The sequence below is a fragment of the Varanus komodoensis genome, unplaced genomic scaffold, assembly GCF_004798865.1.
Source record: "Varanus komodoensis strain SLA01 unplaced genomic scaffold, ASM479886v1 scaffold48, whole genome shotgun sequence".
In the NCBI taxonomy this organism is placed as follows: Eukaryota; Metazoa; Chordata; class Lepidosauria; order Squamata; family Varanidae; genus Varanus; species Varanus komodoensis.
In genome coordinates, this window is record NW_025336059.1 from 6,487,916 (window position 1) to 6,505,612 (window position 17,697).

The 17,697-nt window shown below is 45.8% G+C and overlaps 1 protein-coding gene across 3 annotated transcripts in view; it reads left to right on the forward strand.

Annotated features, from left to right (window-relative positions):
- Positions 1-17,697, forward strand: part of PRDM16 (PR/SET domain 16) — a 473,609-nt gene that overhangs the window by 174,908 nt on the left and 281,004 nt on the right. For all 3 annotated transcript variants that reach the window (XM_044445479.1, XM_044445481.1, XM_044445480.1), the window contains exon 2: positions 545-876. In XM_044445479.1, coding sequence (XP_044301414.1) covers positions 545-876 — 332 coding nt within the window. The remainder of the gene's footprint in view (positions 1-544; positions 877-17,697) is intronic.

The following is a 17,697-nucleotide window of genomic DNA, read 5'->3' on the forward strand; positions in this document are numbered from 1 at the left end:
CGAAACCACAGTCAGAAACAACTGCTCATACTGTTCCCCATTCCGCCACGGCTTGTTGTGCTATCGAAACCCAGGACTGCGCTTTTCATGATCCTGTTATGCACCAGTGCCCTGGAGGAAGTGGAAACCACAGGAGCCTTTCCACTCACCCAGCCTCTACGTGTGAACCAACGAGGAAAAGGCAGGTGGCGCAGGCAGGGACCGATGCACCTCGGGACTGACTTTGAGGTGCAACGGCAGCTAGGATGCAATACCACCGGCTGGAGAACTGAGCGAGGAGGATGGGAAGCGTGATAACATAGAAACTCCTTGGTTGTGTGTTGGGCAGACCATGGCGAACGCCAGGCACACCGTGGTAAGCACGCCTCGTGGGCTGAGGGAACACAGTCACTGCGTCTGAGGCGATGGCGGTATGTGGGGAGAAGCGTGTTCGGTAGGCCCACCTGTTTCAGGACCCAACCTCCTCCCCTTGGCAGAAGACGGGAGACCTCCAAAGCGCCCCTGATAATATTTCCATATACTTCTCTGTTTCTTATTTTTAAAGGTGACAACGAGATCGTGAATAATATGTATGAAACAGAGGCAGACCTCCTAGCGGGCGAGAGTGAAGAGGAGGAGACAGAAGACAGCATGATGTCCCCCATCCCCATTGGCCCTCCATCCCCTTTTCCCACCAAGGAAGGCTCACCGTACGAAGCTCCGGTCTACATCCCTGATGACATTCCAATCCCGCCCGACTTTGAACTGAGGGAGTCTTCTATTCCAGGGGCAGGTCTGGGTATTTGGACCAAAAAGAAGATTGAGACTGGGGACAAATTTGGGCCTTATCTTGCCTTCCCAAGAGCCACGTTGAAGGAAACAAACTTTGGATGGGAGGTAAGGCGGTCGTCGTAGCGTGAGTTTCGGCCTTGACGTGCGAGAGCGCGGCCGTGGATCTCGACTGTGGCGTGGCTTGCGGGACTGGGAAGGATCGGAGAAGCCAGGGGAAGCGTCGGTCGGTCATTGTGGACTGCGATAAACATTGTGCTTGGTTGACCTTGAGTAACACCACAATCGCGCTCGCCCCCTGAGCAGCTGGGAGTCCCAGGGCTCGTTTTTTTAGATCAGGGTTAGGCACCCTGCACCCCTAGAGTTGCATTCTCCCCTTGGCAGAAGAAGGGTGGTCTTTCAGCTTTGGTCCCTGATTTTCCCTTCTGGTCCTGCCTCCCGTGAAGCTTCCAGCAGGGTCAAGTTTCTCATGAAGTGAGAGGGGAAGTGTTGCGGTGTTTCGGTGCATGTGTGAAGAGAGATTCCCAAGTGTGAATGCAGTCCAGGTCCAGGTCCAAGGGTCCAGGTGCATCATAGTGGGGCCCGTTCTGCATTAATAGTCCCATGGTGAGTTTATTCAGCAATGAGTAGCGGTAGAGAATGGCAATAGCATCTGCGTGGTGACTATTTTAATTTCATACCAATCTCTCAGGACATTACTACTTTGTGGGCACTGCAAGGAAAAGAGACCAATAGGCAGTTAGGAACGTGTGTGAAATTAATTTAAGTTGGGTTTTGATCGGGATTTACTCCCTCCAGACCAAACTCTAATGCTGTTCAATTGAAGTTGTTGTGTTTCTAAGCTTGCATTGTGAGTCACAGTCTGCCCAGCTGGTGTTTAGCAGCATGTGTACATCTGGAAAATGTGTACAAAGATTTTGTACAGTCAGCAAAGTAGGCAGTTCTTGCCTGCAGGCTTGCAATCTAAAAAGGCATAGCACAAAAGGAAAAGAAGATTGGGAGGGTGGAGGAAAAACATTGACCTGCTTTTAAAATGTGCACAATTTTGCTTTAATCAATGGGAGATGGATGTGTACATCTAGAAAAAAATATGCATGTCTCTTTGTGTGAAAAAAAGAAAGGTTACAGTAAGATATGGAGTCAAGTTGGAACAGGCTTCAAGATGAAATTCAGAGCTCACGTTTTGCTGCTTCTGCTATCCGCACAGAATGTTGGGAGGGAATATTGGCTGGTAAACACTTATCAGAATATAGCTTTTGGGGTGTATGGCCAGGCATTGGTGGTAATTCCTACTGTGGTTCTAGGAACTGAGCAATATCTTGAGGGTGCCACAAACTGGTGCTGAATCTGGATGAAACTATTCCTTTAGCAGAAGAAAGAGAATCCTGCAGCTCTCTGCTTAATGTTCTGCTTTTATTTGTTTACGTATTTATTTAAAATATTTCCAACCTGCACTGCAGCTACAAAAGGCTTCCAAAGTGATTCACAGTCAACAAAATAGGCAGTCCTTACCTGCAGGCTTGCTAGTTAAAGAGGCATAGCACAAAAGGAAAAAAAAAGATGAGGAGGGTAGAGGAAAACATTGAGTCGATTAACAGCAGGGCAGCTGGGATGGCTTTGCTTGCCCTCTGAGCTTCTGGCAGAGGGGCAGGTCTACGTGAATCGCTTGCGGTAGGAACAGCTCAGAGGCAGGAAGAGATAACTTGTGATCCAGCCCCCTTGGGCTCTAGACCTGTCAACCAGTTTTCAGCCTCACCCACAGTCAATATGACCCCCCCACCCCCCGTGAAGCAATGCAGTCCTCAACAAAAGACATTTTGCCCACCTGTGCTTTAGCAAGACGAACGGCTCAGTTTTCTACTTTCAGAATTAGAATTCCCCTTGCAAGGAAAATGATGGCTTAAAATATGTGTAGAATGAAATCCTCTGGGCTGAAGTATATGTTCAGCTCCACACACACTTGCACGCGCGCACACACACACACACACACACACACACACTGGTTTCATTGCCTTTAATAAGCACTCTTCAAACTTCCTGCTCAATGCCTCCAGTTGGACCCTGAGCCATGTGCTTGTGTGCAAACTTGGTGTGCACGCAAGAACTGTCATGGGATAGACAAACGTCTCCAACTTGAGCACGAGGCGAGGGACTGGGAAAGCGACACACTTTCTAGGAATATTTTTATGTGCTCGTTAGTTTTTTTGGGCAGGCAATAAACTGAATGGCTGGCATTTTTGCTTCCTGTTCTGGATGAAATCCAAGGCAAACACATGATGTAGCTGAGACAGGTTGTGCTTAGTTCCACTAAAGCTGTCAGAAAGCCACTGCGGGTTCGGAGCCTCTCCTTTCGGGAGATCGAGTCGACGTCCAAAACCAAAAATGGCCTGGACCTGTGGTGACTTAAAAAGGCAATCCAAGTACGGCACAGGATTCCGAAGTACGGCCATCTTTCATCCTGGTGGCGTGCCTGGTTGGTCTTCACGGAGAGAGAGATTCCCAGCTAGACATGGGTGGGGCACTGTTTGCTCATCCCCACAATCTGTTAGGTTGCACGAATGCTTGAATTTTTGCTGCCCTTTTCCTCCCTGCCTCTTTGGTTCCCTGCTCCTCCCTGCATTCTCAACGAAAAATAATGGCGTGACTTTGCAGAAGGAGAGAACAGGCAGGAGAAAGCAAGACAGTGGAGCAAACCTATGGCGTCTCCTGGGCTGTTTGAAGGTGTCCTTGACACCTGGCAAGCCCCACAGTTTGTGGATGCAAACATTTGTCAAGCTTCGGGCCAACCTCGATGAGAATCCATCAGGATGAAAGGGAGCTCGTGTCCACCTTGAGCTGGGACCATGTCAGTTCTGAGCATGGGTCCTCTCAGTTTCAGCAACCCATGTTGAAGAGCAGCCCATTCCTGGTGGCCATGGTTGAAGGTCATCTTTATGAATTAGTTGCTCTGCAAGGGAGCTTGGCTTCCGGCTGCTTTCAGTGGTGTTTCATGGTCTACCTGCAGCACTGTATGTTCTCCTGATTGCCACCAGAAGTTCCTCTTCTCCTGATCTCAGAATTGTTGTAGTGTCTGAAAGGAAATCCCTTTCCGTTGTCTTGTTTGTGTGTTAGAAGTCGATAGACCCATGGCACGGCCAGCCCTATCAAAGGGCAATTCGGTATGTCAGCCCTGAGTGAATGGGTTATTGAATGGCAAGGTTAGTCAGATAACCCAATCAAAACTTCCTTTCTTCCCAAAAGACAGATGGAAAAAAGGAGTCCTTGCCAAATATCTCAGCAGAGCTTTCCACTGCCTTTAACAAAGATGTCTCAGAAGTTCTTCTTGCCCTGAGATGCTTCTACGATGAATCTCATAACTTTCTGGAATGTTTGATTAGCACCACCTTCCAACGTTGCTTGTGGAAACATCTCTTCCTCCCACCTTCTCCATTTCAGCACTGGAAATATTGGGCCATTCCAAGGAGGGTGTGGACAGGAGGCAAACTTTGATTTGCACACATTAAATATCTTTTTATGAACTATATGGAAACAACTTGTAGAAGGAAGGAAAACATTCCTTAAGGGAGGGCAAGATGTCGGTTTCAACAGCAGGGTTGGCTGCAAAACAGAGGTGAATTTTGAAGGTCACACATGCAATGCATTATATATCATGTTCCTATAATTCTGATTTGTCTTGGGTTTCTTGTGGGCTGAGATCGAGTTAGAGTCTGATATATTATATAGAGGTGTGCTTGTGTGCGTATACACTAGACTTCTGGCTTACATTTGGACTGTTGGGGTGCAAGTCTCTAACTTTTCTGGACTGCTGACCTGCATATACTTCCTTGGGAATAACACTCATGAAATGAAGGGGTATTTACTTCTTACATGCATAGGATAATGCTGATATTTTTCTGGTGATCGGCTGGAAACAGGGATGTGAAACTAGTATCCCTCCTGGTCCTGCTGGACTCCATCTCCCATCAGCCGAGCCAGTGGTCAAGAAAGATGAAAGTTGTAGTATAGCATCTGTAACTCCACAGATTCCCCAGCTATGGTTCAAAGGGTTCTCAGGACAAATGCGGCAGTTTGACATTATGGGATACTTCTTAAAAATATAAATTGTGAATTTCCCTGATGGGTTTTAAGGCAATGGATAATCTCTCACCATAAACTTACGTTTCTTAAATCACTAAATCCATCTGTATCAGTATCTATGTTTGCTTATAGTCCTCTTAAGACGTGATGTGCTTTTAAATGATCAAACCCTAAAATAGCAGAGTTGGAAGGGGTGAGAAGGCCATCAAGTCAAACCCCTGCTCAAGGCAGGACTCTGGGTTCAAGCATCCCTGACTGATGGGTGTCTAATTGCCTCTTGAAGGTCCCCATGGTTGGTGGGCCTACAAGCTTCCTGGGAATGGATTTCTGCTCTAAAGAAGATGGGCTTCTAAAGAAGCATCGATGACAGGAAAGCAATGCTTGCGTGGCTTTGTGTGAAATATTATATATTTCTATTTCTATTATGCATGCACACGCACACACACAAACACACATGTATCTCTTTAGTCCTCTCTCTATAGAGGAGGGCAAGGCAGGGACCTTAAGTTGTCATAGTGCTTTAAGTATAAGAAGCCCCTCAGTACACTGTCTTGCCCCTCCAGCTAAAATGATCAGGTAGCAGGTGATGGAAAGGCTCTGCATAGTCCAGCCAAAATGACGGACTCTTCGGGTCTAACTGCTTTTACTGGGGGAAAATTAATAAGAACATGAGAAAAGCCCTTCTGGATCAGACCGAAGGTCCATCCAGTCCAGCACTCAGTTCACACAGCAGCAAGCCAAACAGGATCCCTCCAGCAGGATGAGCGCAAGACCTCCTCCTGCTCAGTTCCTCCGCCACTGTGGCACCTCGTCAGCAAGGCTAGTAGCCATTGATATCCTCCTCTTCCTCCACTGAACAGTCCAATCCTCTGCTGAAGCCATCCAAATCGGCAGCTTTCAGCACTTCCTGCGGCAGCAAATTCCATAGTTTAGCTCTTCATTGTGTGGAAAGCGCTTGTTTTTACCTGTCCAAAACCTCCCTCCATCAGCTTCATGGGGTGTCCTCATGAGGCTGATAGGAATGCTAATGATCTCCACAAATGCGTGGTCTCAGGGGCATTTAGGCATGTGCCTCTTCAAATATCTTGGTTCTGTGATATCATGGATATTGTCAGCATCCCAGAATTGTTCTTGGTCTTAGATATATGGAATGGGCTTCCCCGGGAGGTGGTTGAGGCCCCATCGGTGTGGGTGTTCAAGGATAGGCTAGACATGCACATGGTGGGCATGTCATGAGCCGAGCCAGCTGGAGTCAGGGTCAGACTAGATGGCCCAGTAGGTCCCTTCTGACTCGCTCTGTTTCTGTGTTTCTAAAAGTCAGGAAAGCTTGCTGTTACTTTGCTGCAAATGTCCTTCTTCAATTCTTCTGAAGCCGTTTCCTTTAACATTTCCAGTCGTGTTCCATATCTCCCTATTTGCTGATAGTTCTGTTTGGCCCGGGCCATTTCTGCTATTTGTCATATGCACTGTTGACTTTGTGATATTGTTAATGTTGGTGTGTTTTTACAGCGTGCGTGAGAGAGAGCGCACTCCCACTCTCCGGTACTCCCGTTTCTCCAAACCTCCTTTGTCTCTTCAACTACTTCAGAAAGCAGTGCAGCTTTATCTCCCAGTTCAAACAATTCGAACCTAGCTCCGTACTTTCCCTTGGACTACAGGAGATATGAATCACTTTCTTATTATTTTCCATTGCCTCCATCCCAGTCTTTTAACTCCCATCCTTCTTTTTGGTCTCTGGGTGTCACATGCAAGGCTCTGCCCCTTGTATGAAACATAGTTTTAGGCAAATTCTGGGGGGATGAGCTTGACTGAGATTCCTCCCCATCACCCGCGGATGCATGTCCCTAGTCCTTCGATTCCTCTTCAGTTGCCAATCCAATTGCCTCGCAAGAGCCTCTTCTTGTCCTTTGGACTGTGTATTTTCTCCATGCTGAAGTTTCATCCCATCTGTTCCTCATTTCCCTTTCTCTTTCTTTAATATGTGCGAATCCACTCCTTAAAATCTGGGGCAGAGGCCCGGCTCCGAGAACCCTCCTTGAAGGAGATTAGGAGGGTGGCTACCTGGCTACCCAGAGAAGGGCCTTCTCTGCTGCGGCCCCCCAATTGTGGAATTCACTCCCCAGAGAGGTTCACCAAGTACCGTCACTTTATTCTTTTCTGTGCCAGGCTAAAACCTTTTCATTTTCCCAACGTTTTAATATGTGATTGCTTTAATAGGGGTTTTATTGCTGTTTGGAAATTTGATTAGGATGCTGTGTTTTATTTCATATTGTCTTATTGCCAAAACATCCCAAGACCACAGTAAGGGCTGGTCTAGAGTAGTTTTAAATAAATAAATACTATTTCTTCAAACGGACCCAACTTGGCACGGCTTCTTCAGGCCATGCAGCACTCACAAGCATTCACCTGTTGCTCAGACCAGCCCGGCAGCCCGACAGTTTTTCGGAGCAGAATTTCCAGGACTCCCAAAGGTACTTTTTCAAGAGCTCAGCAGGGCTCCCATGGGACAGAAGAGCTTTCAGTCTCAGGGTGCCATATGTTGGAGACAACTTGATGACACACGACAACAGCAAGAGGGTTCCCCTTGAGGACTCACAGCCTTGGATGCCTCTGGAAGTGGTATTTTCCTTTCAGAGCTGTGCTGACCAATTACTTGTTGGTCTGGTTTGATTTAGACCTCCAGGTTGGATGTCTGTTCCAGGACAGATCGCTCCCTTTTCATAGAGCAGTGCCCAAGAGAATGCCAGTCCTGCATCCAGAAAGCTGGCTTGTTCCTCACCCTTGCCTGACGCACAGAGTCCCCAGGTGGTTTGCCTGTATCTGAAGTTCCTTGTGTGCTCGTCTGTGCATTCACACAACCCACTCACCGTTCCTGCTTCATTCAAGCACATATCTGAATTCAAAGTAAATAGCACAATCAATAATGGAATAATCAGAATGAGGATGATGAAATGAGTGCTGTTATTTATTTATTTATTTATTTATTTATTTATTTATTTATTTATTTATTTAGAGTATTTATATGCCGTCCTGTCTTAAGGCCTTCCTGTCACGAAGGACAGCTTATTTTTATTTTTATTTTGGATCAAATAATGGATTTCTAAATGCATTTCCATGCAAAATAGGCATTGACAGGTATTTTGATAAGTGTCCTGAGAGCAAAAGTACATCGAACCATCTGTTCTACTCTTTCCATTAGCCTGGGAGGTAAGAATAGGTTTGTCCATTCTGGTATTCATCTCAGTTGGCCTGGGGAAAAAACAAAGATGCATTACTTTAAAACTTGTGGATTTCTGTGCATACCTGCATTTTTCCTGTAAGGAAAAGTAGCTCATGATGTAAAAAGTGGCTTTTCTGTATGACCGAATTTCATTTCTCCCAAACCATTTATTTGCACACACAAAATGCCCAAGTCACATCTCCCTGGAATAAATCATGCAGTGCTTTCTCTTTATTACCCCGGGGACCTTTGAAAACAAACCAAAAGCAGGAGGGACGGGGACTCACACCCACATGCACAATGATCTCAATCATTCATTGAGTAAATAATTACATTAATCACAGCATTGTTTATTTTGCTAATGAAGAGCAGCCTGAGAAGTGACATCCTAGGAAAGGAGATTTGCTACAAAATCTTGAAGGTTTTTACATCTGAAAAAGAGGTATAAAACACAGTGCACATTCTTGCATAGCTTTTGGCCTTAGAGAGGCCAGTGGGATCTTAGTCTAAGTGCACAGCATCATAACTCTTACAAAAATAATCCAAATTTAAATATACGAACAGCCTTGCTTTCTCTTTTTAAAATGCATCTGGAGTTTTAATGTGTGGGGGGAAATCCCAAATGTTTGGTCGTGTTGTTTTCAAAAAACTTCCATTTTTGCTGGGCGATTCATAATTTAAAACAACATTGCGAAAATCGGATTTTAATAGTCATTGTGCTGATCTTGAGCTCCTTGGCCCGATTTGGAAAGTGTATTCACTGAAGCTAAACATAACAATGTGGAATTTGGGGGCTTACCCCCTCCCTGAACAAAATACAAATCGACTTCCACTATATGCATGCATTTCTTTCAAAGTCAGTTCTTAATAGCTCTCGCCAACACCGAAATGGTTTATATAACATGACATCTGGACAATAACACCATTAAACCAGAGCCCCAAAATCGGGAATGAGTGAACAGGTATGATAAAATTAGGAATGAATGATAGAGATCACTTTCTATGAAATACCATGAAAAGATGAATGGAAGATAAAAACTTCCACTGTGAAATCCACAGCCATCAAAGACAAGGTTTGTCTTTGGGATGGAATTCCACAGGTAAGATGCTGCCACGGAAATTTGTCTCTGTCCTGCTTTCCCATTGGCTGAGCTTCTTTTTGTTGAGTGGGGGCAAGGAGGGCATCCGAAGATGAACTCAGCCTATGCACCGGATCATTTTCAGCATGATGGAAAGCACTGTTTGTCTTCTGTAAATAGAAACATAGAAACAGAGCGAGTCAGAAGGGGCCTCCCGGGCCATCTAGTCTGACCCCCGGCTCCAGCCGGCTCTGCTCACGACATGCCCTCCATGTGCATGTCCAGCCTATCCTTGAACACCCGCACTGATGGGGCCTCAACGGCCTCTCGTGGGAGCCCATTCCACACCCTGGGGGTCCTAACTGCAGGAAGCGCTTCCTGGCATCCAAATGGAACCTCGGTTCCCTGACCTTTGCTCTGTCGGAGTGCGTCCTGCCTTCCTCTGCAGGGGAGAACAGGTCTCTACCTGTTGGCATAATCTGGATTAAAGGTAAAGGTTTCCCCTTGGCGTTAAGTCCAGTCACGCCTGACTCTAGGGGGCGGTGCTCATCCCCGTTTCCTGGCCGAGGGAGCCAGCGTTTGTCCGCAGACCGTCTCTGCGGTCGTGTGGCCGACATGACTAAACACCAAGGTGCACGGCACGCTGTTACCTGCCCACCAAAGTGGTACCTTTTTATCTACTTGGATTTGCATGCTTTCGAAATACAAGATTGACAGGAGCTGGGATGGAGCAACAGGAACTCATTCCGTTGTGCAGGTTCGAACCAGTGACCTTTCGACCAACCAGCTCAGCAGTTTACACGACTTAGTAATCAATAAATTAGTCCATTTCCCATTGATGTCAGTTTCTCTTGTATCCATCCCATTTCTACATCAAAGATCTGTTCAGTCTTAAGGACAACAATGTTCTGATGCACAATTACATCTAGGAAGTAGGTTGCTCCCCTTAAAAATGCAGGCCAAATGGAATTATCCCCAGTTCTAAGTCATGCAGCCTCTCTGGGTATCAGTTCACTCTGGTAGTTGAAATCCGTGAAGGACAATGTAGGAATTTCATCTCTGGGTAGGCTGAGGAGAAAAGTTCATTTGGTTTGGTGTGGTTTTTGCAAAGAGCTTCCTTCATTCATGGGAGATAAATAATTTGAGAGCTGCAAATACTGAATGTAGGGAAAAACAGATTCATCCCTCTTTATCTGATAAGACACGTCAGTGAGCAGATGTTTAACCACTGAGTTCAACCTTTCTTCCATTCAAATCTGAGATGGTCAGAGAATGGTAGCTAGAAATGAAGAGCATTTTTCCCCCAGATCCAGTTTGTATATAAAGCCGGGGAGGGTAGACTTTGATTTATTTGATCTGTTTTGTTGTTTTTATGAGAACTTCCACATCCACCAAGAAGAGACAGTTGCAAAAGTTGAAATCTCACAACTTAAGAGCAGAGTACCTATGAATTTCTTTTCTGAGACAGAAACGGCATGTGCTCCAAAGTCCCTTCATTTCAGCAGCCTAATGTAGATAGAAAATAGCATTTTCTTCCTCTTGTAAAACATTTGAGACTCAGACACTCTTGCAAAATAACACAGAGCTTTCCAAATAGAAGTAGATCTACTTTCTCCCTTTCTTCTTATAAAGCTCTTCTTTATTCTGCGGCTTCTCATTTTGAGGAGATATGAACTATAATTTTCACTTTCTAATTAAAAGTTTGTATAAAATGGTTGCAAGCAAAACATTTCCTGCTGTCTCACTCTCCAGTGTTCCATCACAGACAGATAAGAGGTCATTTTTTGTCCACATGTGCCAAAAAGTCCAGGACTAAGTTTGGAATGGGTTGGAAACATGGGTTTATAAGGAAAAGGGGGAGTGAGTGAAAGCCAGTGAAAGAATGACGAAGAATACTTCTGCAATATTTCTCCGTTTATTTCCATAAGGGGTAATAACTCATCAGTAATCCGGCAGAGGGCATTTCCCTTAAAATAGAACACTCTGATTCACAGGCAGAAATAGGAAATAAATGTTTTCTTTTCGTCTTCGAGAGACATCTATGAATACCAGCCTCTGAAATGGTATTTTATCATCTCTATTAAAAACAAAATTGAAAACGAGAACCAAGAATAGCCTGTTTGTGACCACAGGGCTTGAAAAATAGCCCTTTTCCCTTGTCAGAAAACTGTTGCAAGAATACAGGGACCTGTTTTCTTCCTTTGGAATGTTATCCTTGCTACAGGCGCGATCGTCTACACTATCCCCATTTCCCTCTTCCCTTCTCTTTCTGAAAAGTCCAGGCAGGACAGATCGCTGAAGTACAGTAAGGTTTTTGTTGTCGTTTGGGTCTTTCTTCTTTCTTTAAGGGCCATCATTTGTTTTTGTCGTTTAACAAATCAAAGCATACATGCTTCTGGGTAACAGGAGCTCTGTTCTACTCCAGCAGCCAGGAGATGGCTTGCAAGCAGATGAGGTGAACTCAGCTCTGTCTGCAGGCTGCAGTCGCCCTAATCCAGTTAAGGCAAACCTTCTCCCCTGCCCCAAATCTCTCTGAAAAACCTACCTTGAGATACTTCTGGTCGCTGGAAGAATGCTTATGCGCACTGAGAACTGGGTGGGTCTCCATATCCCATGATCCCCTGTGGGGGGGGATGTTGTTGCATGCCCTGCTCCCACTGAAGACACCCTTGAAGTTGCTCCTCTTTGGACTAGGAGTGCCCAAAGCTGCTGTCTTTGCCCAAATGGAGGGGGGAGTGGCAGCAGTGGTCTTGCGAGTGACCAAGGACATGTGGAGACTCTTAGACTGCCATCCGGTTGGACTGCTGGCCAAGCAACTGAAGTCCTTGAGGTCACAAGGTTCTGAGCACCAGGTGTCCTCTTGGATGGAGCATACAGCCCCTTGTTCCTCCCCTCGGTCATGCTTCATTGTATTTTTCACAAGATGGCTCTCTGGGCCCCATAGCTGTTGTGTGCTACCAGGGGCGGGGTGGTGGCCCTTTGGATCCAGTGAACCCATGGACTCTTCTCTCCCTTCCCCCTTCCCCCCCCCCCCCAATGGTCTTTTCCCACCCACCAGCAAGGGTCTTCCCCTTCCCCCCCACCCACTATGGCCAAGGCCATACATGCACATGGTGGGCATGTCATGAGCAGAGCCGGCTGGAGCCAGGGGTCAGACTAGATGGCCCGGGAGGTCCCGTCTGACTCACTCTGTTTTTCTGTTCCTGTTTCTATGTTTCTCTCAGTCTCCTTCCTCCTCCTCAAGCCAGAGCTCATACCTTACAGAGAACAGGTGAAAGTGTTAGGTATGAACTCCTCTATGCTCAGCTTTCCCTTCTGCAGTTGTCGCTTCATCTACAGTCTTGGAGGGGGAACCACCAGTATTCTGTGGCCCTTCAGAAGCCTTCTGCAGGTCAGAGATGTGCTCTTTTAGAGGGCTTGTTAGCATTCCCCCTTTGGAGGGAAAACCCATGGATTCTGGGCCATCCCTACCAACAGCAACCTCAGCGAAGCCCACAAATAGCTCCATCTCATAGCTGTAAAATCTGGAATGAGTTACAATCCAACCATTTTATTCCATTCATGGAGGTAAATTAGCAGATGTGGTTCTATGTGCCCTGGTCCCGTTGTGTCCCCAAAACATTCCTGTCAGGTAGGTTAAGCCTCCCACTACCAGAGAATTTGATCTGAATGAGCACAAAACCACATTATAACCGCTATACCACATGCGGGATGGGTGAGATCCTAGTTTAGTTTGCTTTCTGAGAAGAATGTCCCAACATTCAGCCATTTTTCCGAAACAGGAAAGAAAGATTGGAATAAGAGAAAGACTGTTGGAGCAAAACTGGAAGATGTGTCCATTCAGGCACAAAACTTTGAGGGTCCAGCTTTGAATACAGTGCTGACTCTTGTGTTTTAGGCCAGCAGCTCATCCTTTACCTTTTGGGAAGGTACCATGTGGGATATAATGAAAAATCTATTTCAATTGATTTGACAACATGTGTCTGTTTGAAAAATGTGGCCCTTCTGAAAAATGTACATGACTCTCTTTAAGGAAAGCATACACTGTTAAAAATGTGGATTTGTTCATTTGGGGAAAAATGCATGAAAGCAGGCCTGAGCTTTCATGCAAACAAAAAAGAGAGCTTGCAATCTGCAACAGTTGGAATGATCTTGTATCTCATGGAATTTTAACAAAGACACATGTTGCTGATTGACACAGTCCTACACACACTAGGAATCCCTCTTGTCCTTACAGAATTTGGGTAGTGAGGATGGAATATTTCTCTTGGTTTGGGTTTTCATAAGAAGTTACCAGAATTTTCCCTTTTCTTCATAAATGGGATGGAAAGAACTTCAGTTGGAAACACAACTGAGTGCGTGAGAAGGTAAAGCAAACAGAATTATCAATCCTGACATTTCTGTTTTATCCTCCATCATGAGCGAACATGACGGGGCTTCGATTCTGACAAGCAGAAGAAGTTCCCTGTGTCATACCATAATCCTTTAAAGATTTCCTTCCCCAGATTCAATCTCCATACTTTGCCTTTCCACCACAGTAACGCTGCACCAGAGTGACTTTTTACAAGAAGAAATTGTTACGATGTTCCTTTTAGACACTGAGCTCAGAAGTGGCTTAATTAAGACCCAGAGCGATCGCCATTAAATTAGTTTATAGATAATAAGGACAGGCAGGCTGAAGTGGAAAGAGAAAACAAAGGAGAGAGACAGCACCGTCGGTCTCAGTCATTTTACAACGTGCTCTTTTTAACTATCTGGACAATTCTTGGGAGAAGTAATACCTCAACTGCAAACGTTCGTTCTTTCTTCTCCGCAAATTTCTTTGGTGGAATTCACTTGGCCATGAGTCATCGAGCTATTTCTAATTCGGATGTTGGGATGGCAGAGCTCCCTTGTGAGAAGTTGCTAGCTTTTCTGAAACTAGATATGGAAGACCTTTTCCTGAGATGTGTATTTTTCTCACCCTCCCCTTGAGAAAAAGAAGACCCCTCGGCACGACGTTCTCACCGTGTCCTCCTCCATTATTATTTATAGTGGCAACTTCCATACTCACAGCTCTGCAATGCCTTGGAATGATATGGGGAGGTTGGGATATCGTGGAGGATGCAAAAGAGTGACCAGGATTTTGATTTAATTGCTGGTGCTCTTTCCAACAGCAGCAGAAGGAAAATGGGGAGCTCCGAATTATTAGTTATGGTGGGTCCAATCCCCCACCCCAAAAAGGGTGAATTTCTCCTCCTGCTGGAGAAATCCAGTTAAAGGGTCTCCTTAACTTCTCTGCCCCCCCAAAATTGGGAGAACTTTGAAATGCAACATACTCTTTTGGGGTGCCCTACCTCAAAATGTCTCGGATATCCTCTCCAAGCCATTCAAATTCCCTTGTGAAATACATGGGCAACCGAATTTGAAAGTAAATCTCCTATGCCTCCTTTCTGTTCGACAGATTTATGAGGAATGACAATACTGTTGATAAGTACTGACCTTTGGGGGAATACCTTTGTATTACCTCTGCTTTTTATGTTCTACTTTGCAATAAGACTGCTGGTGGATTTGGGTGGAGGGCTGGTTGTTTTATAAAGACGGGAGGTTGGCTTTCTTCCTACCTTCGTTTTTATCTGATTAACCGGCAGTATGTTTCTTCCTTTGGAGATAATGCCCCGGTAAAGAAAATCTTTGGTTTAATTGCACATCTTATTGTGTCATCCCCGTTCAATCATGTTAGAAAAATACCTGCCTTTTGCAATTCACCCCACCTCCTTTTTTCCCATTTAGATCTTACTAAAGTCCATTCTACCTTATCAGCACAGTAATTTCACAAGCAGAGCTTAAAATTTCTGCCATTTAGGTCTTGGCCATTGTCTGTCGCAGCTGCAGTCAAGATAAACCCTCACCCAGAACAAAGTTGGCATGACCTTTTACAAGCTGAATCTGCCTTGTTTCCCTCCAGACTAATTTATCAGCCTGCATTTCAAGCCTAGATTCTCAGCAGAGGGCTGAAAGAACATTACAGAGAGCATGAATGAACAGGATTAAGATGCTGAGCGTCTCTCTCCCCCCTCTCCCTGCCTGCTTCTTTCCCGTTTCGATCAGACACCTTCTGGATTGACCGAGAAGTAAGCTGTAAATGACCATAAGTTGAAAACTGCCTTAAACTTGGCTTGTGAGGGTAGGCATTGACCGAAAAGCCAAACCAAAACAAGAACGGAGGAGAGGCAAGAGTGGAAGATAAAAGTCTGAAGCGACAAAAGTGCATTTCTGAAAGTTCACGTTCCCCTTATCTGCGCGTAACTCTTAACTCTTGGGGAGAGGCAGTCTTGCACTTCTCATGACCCCCCGAGCCAAAATTAGCCCATCGGCTCTGAACCGTAGTCCACAAGATCTTAGAATCTCCTCCCTCCATTTCTGTAAATCCCAGAAGTCAGCCCAAAAGGGGGATCTTGTTGGACTCTGGGTGGACTCTTTGGAGAATGATAGTCTGTGCCATGAAATGCCCAGGGAAAGAATCCTGGTTCCAAATCGACAACAAACGGCCGATGGACTAGGAGGATGCTTTGGGGCTGCTAGCTCATCTGCTTTTCTGGACCTGGGAAATTAAGGACACAGATCATTGTTGGAAAGTTTGCAAGGGACAGAAAAAGGGGAGATCCCCCTTAGGGCTGGCAGATGCTTGTTCCATGGAAGTCGTCATTTGTTGTCTGGAAACGGTGGCCACTGGGAGGATATATGTGCAGTTAACAGCAAGAAGAAAATAAAAGATGTTGTTATAGGATTCTAAATTATTTTATTAGTTTATTGTAAAATATAATCAATGTAAAGCTGTCCTGCACAGATGTTTCTGTGTGCCAATGCAATTTGTTTTATAGTGAAAAGTAAACTAAGCACAGGGTTTTTAAAGAAAGATCCTGGAACAGTAGAAAGAAGAGATATTCAAGGGGAATTTTGGCGGTTCTCAGAAAGAGTGAAGTGGGTAGCCCTCACATAATGTTGTTTCATGGTAAACAACCATCAGGAAAAGGTCTATCTGAAAGCTGGTGATGTTCATGAGATGAAGCAGGTCAGCAAAGGAGACTCCAATCCTCTTTCAGCCCTGAGCTCACTACATTTTAAACTAAACTCAGCTCAGATGAGCTGCGCTGAGCTCATCTGCTACACTTCTCAGATGGTGGCAGCAAAGAACTTGGGTGTTGCCTCCTGGTTCCACAAACATGTCAAGGTCTTCCTGGTAGGAACACACCATAAAGAATGGCCCCTCGGATAAAGGTCTGTTGATCTGCTGACCTTCACTGTGCTGGCACTTCTTGGGTGTTCCCTCACCATGAGATGACTTCTCCAGGGCATGTTGGATTACTCGAGGGGCAGCCCCATCTAGGGAGTAGGCAAGACCAGCGTCGCAGGACCTGAGAAACCCAAGGTCCACGGCTCTCGTGAGGCCTTCTGTGCTTCTCAGTCCTGCTCCACGTGCTGGATCAGGCTTGTTTCAGGAGAATGGTGAGTTGAAAGGGTTCTGGATGGAGCCTTCCATCTCCTGCCCATGTACTCTTGCTGCTGTACAGGTGACTGGGGAACAAGGACCACAGGTGAGCAGGATCCTTGCTCAGGCTCGTGATGGGCTCAGCCAAGTGTTGGGTGGATGCAGGAGAAAGGTGGGATTTGATTGCCATCTGAGGAATCTGTCCAGGGACAGGTGTGCTTGGCATCCCCTGGTCTGGCTCTCCAGGCTCTAGTTGTCTTTGCAACAGCCCAGAGGTCATGGTCCCAATGAGCACGACTGGTGTTTGTGGGGCACTTGCCAGGAATTGAGCTCCATGCGCCGTGCAAGCAGCCCTTCTCTTGCATGCCGAGCACAGCTTGGAAATCACGCACACGCCCCCCGACTGCTGCACAAGCAAAGCCCCTCTTCCACGCCAGCCGCAGCTGCCTTTTGGGCCCCTGCAGCTACTGGAGAAGAAGGTTGATGCCTGCCCAGCTGGTGGCCTGCAAGCATTCACAGACTTCTTGCTTCAGCTCACTTTGGTGGACCAGGCCAAGCGCAAGAGGAGGCCCACAAATGCTTGGAAAGATGGATTCCAACAGGGTCTGTCATGACATTTGTTCAGCCCAGACAGAACAGATGAGGTATGAGGATAAAATATTGGCTTCCTGAAAATCACAGTTTTATTATATTTTTAAAGCAAACTTTCTGGGCTTTCTGATTGCAACCTTAGTTTAAAAGTATGTGGATTTCAGCATCTGGACAGATGGCAGAAGACAGTCTTTGGTGTTGGAAGAAGGACTTCAGCTTTCCAGACCTTGCATGTTCAAACAACAAAACAAGACAAAACAAAACAATGTCCAAACTACAAGAAGACTTGCTCCACTTTCAAAGCATGTCCCACAGTGCAGAATCCAGCTTTCCATAGCACCAAATTTGGGCTGTCTGGGTGCAGATTTGTTAAAGCAAGTTTAAGGCAGCCGTAGCCAGGTTCGGACTTTGCATTCCAACAAGTTATGATGTGTTGGGATAGGAATGAGCCATGTGCTGGAGCATTTCCTCCTCAGTCCTCTTCTTCTCAC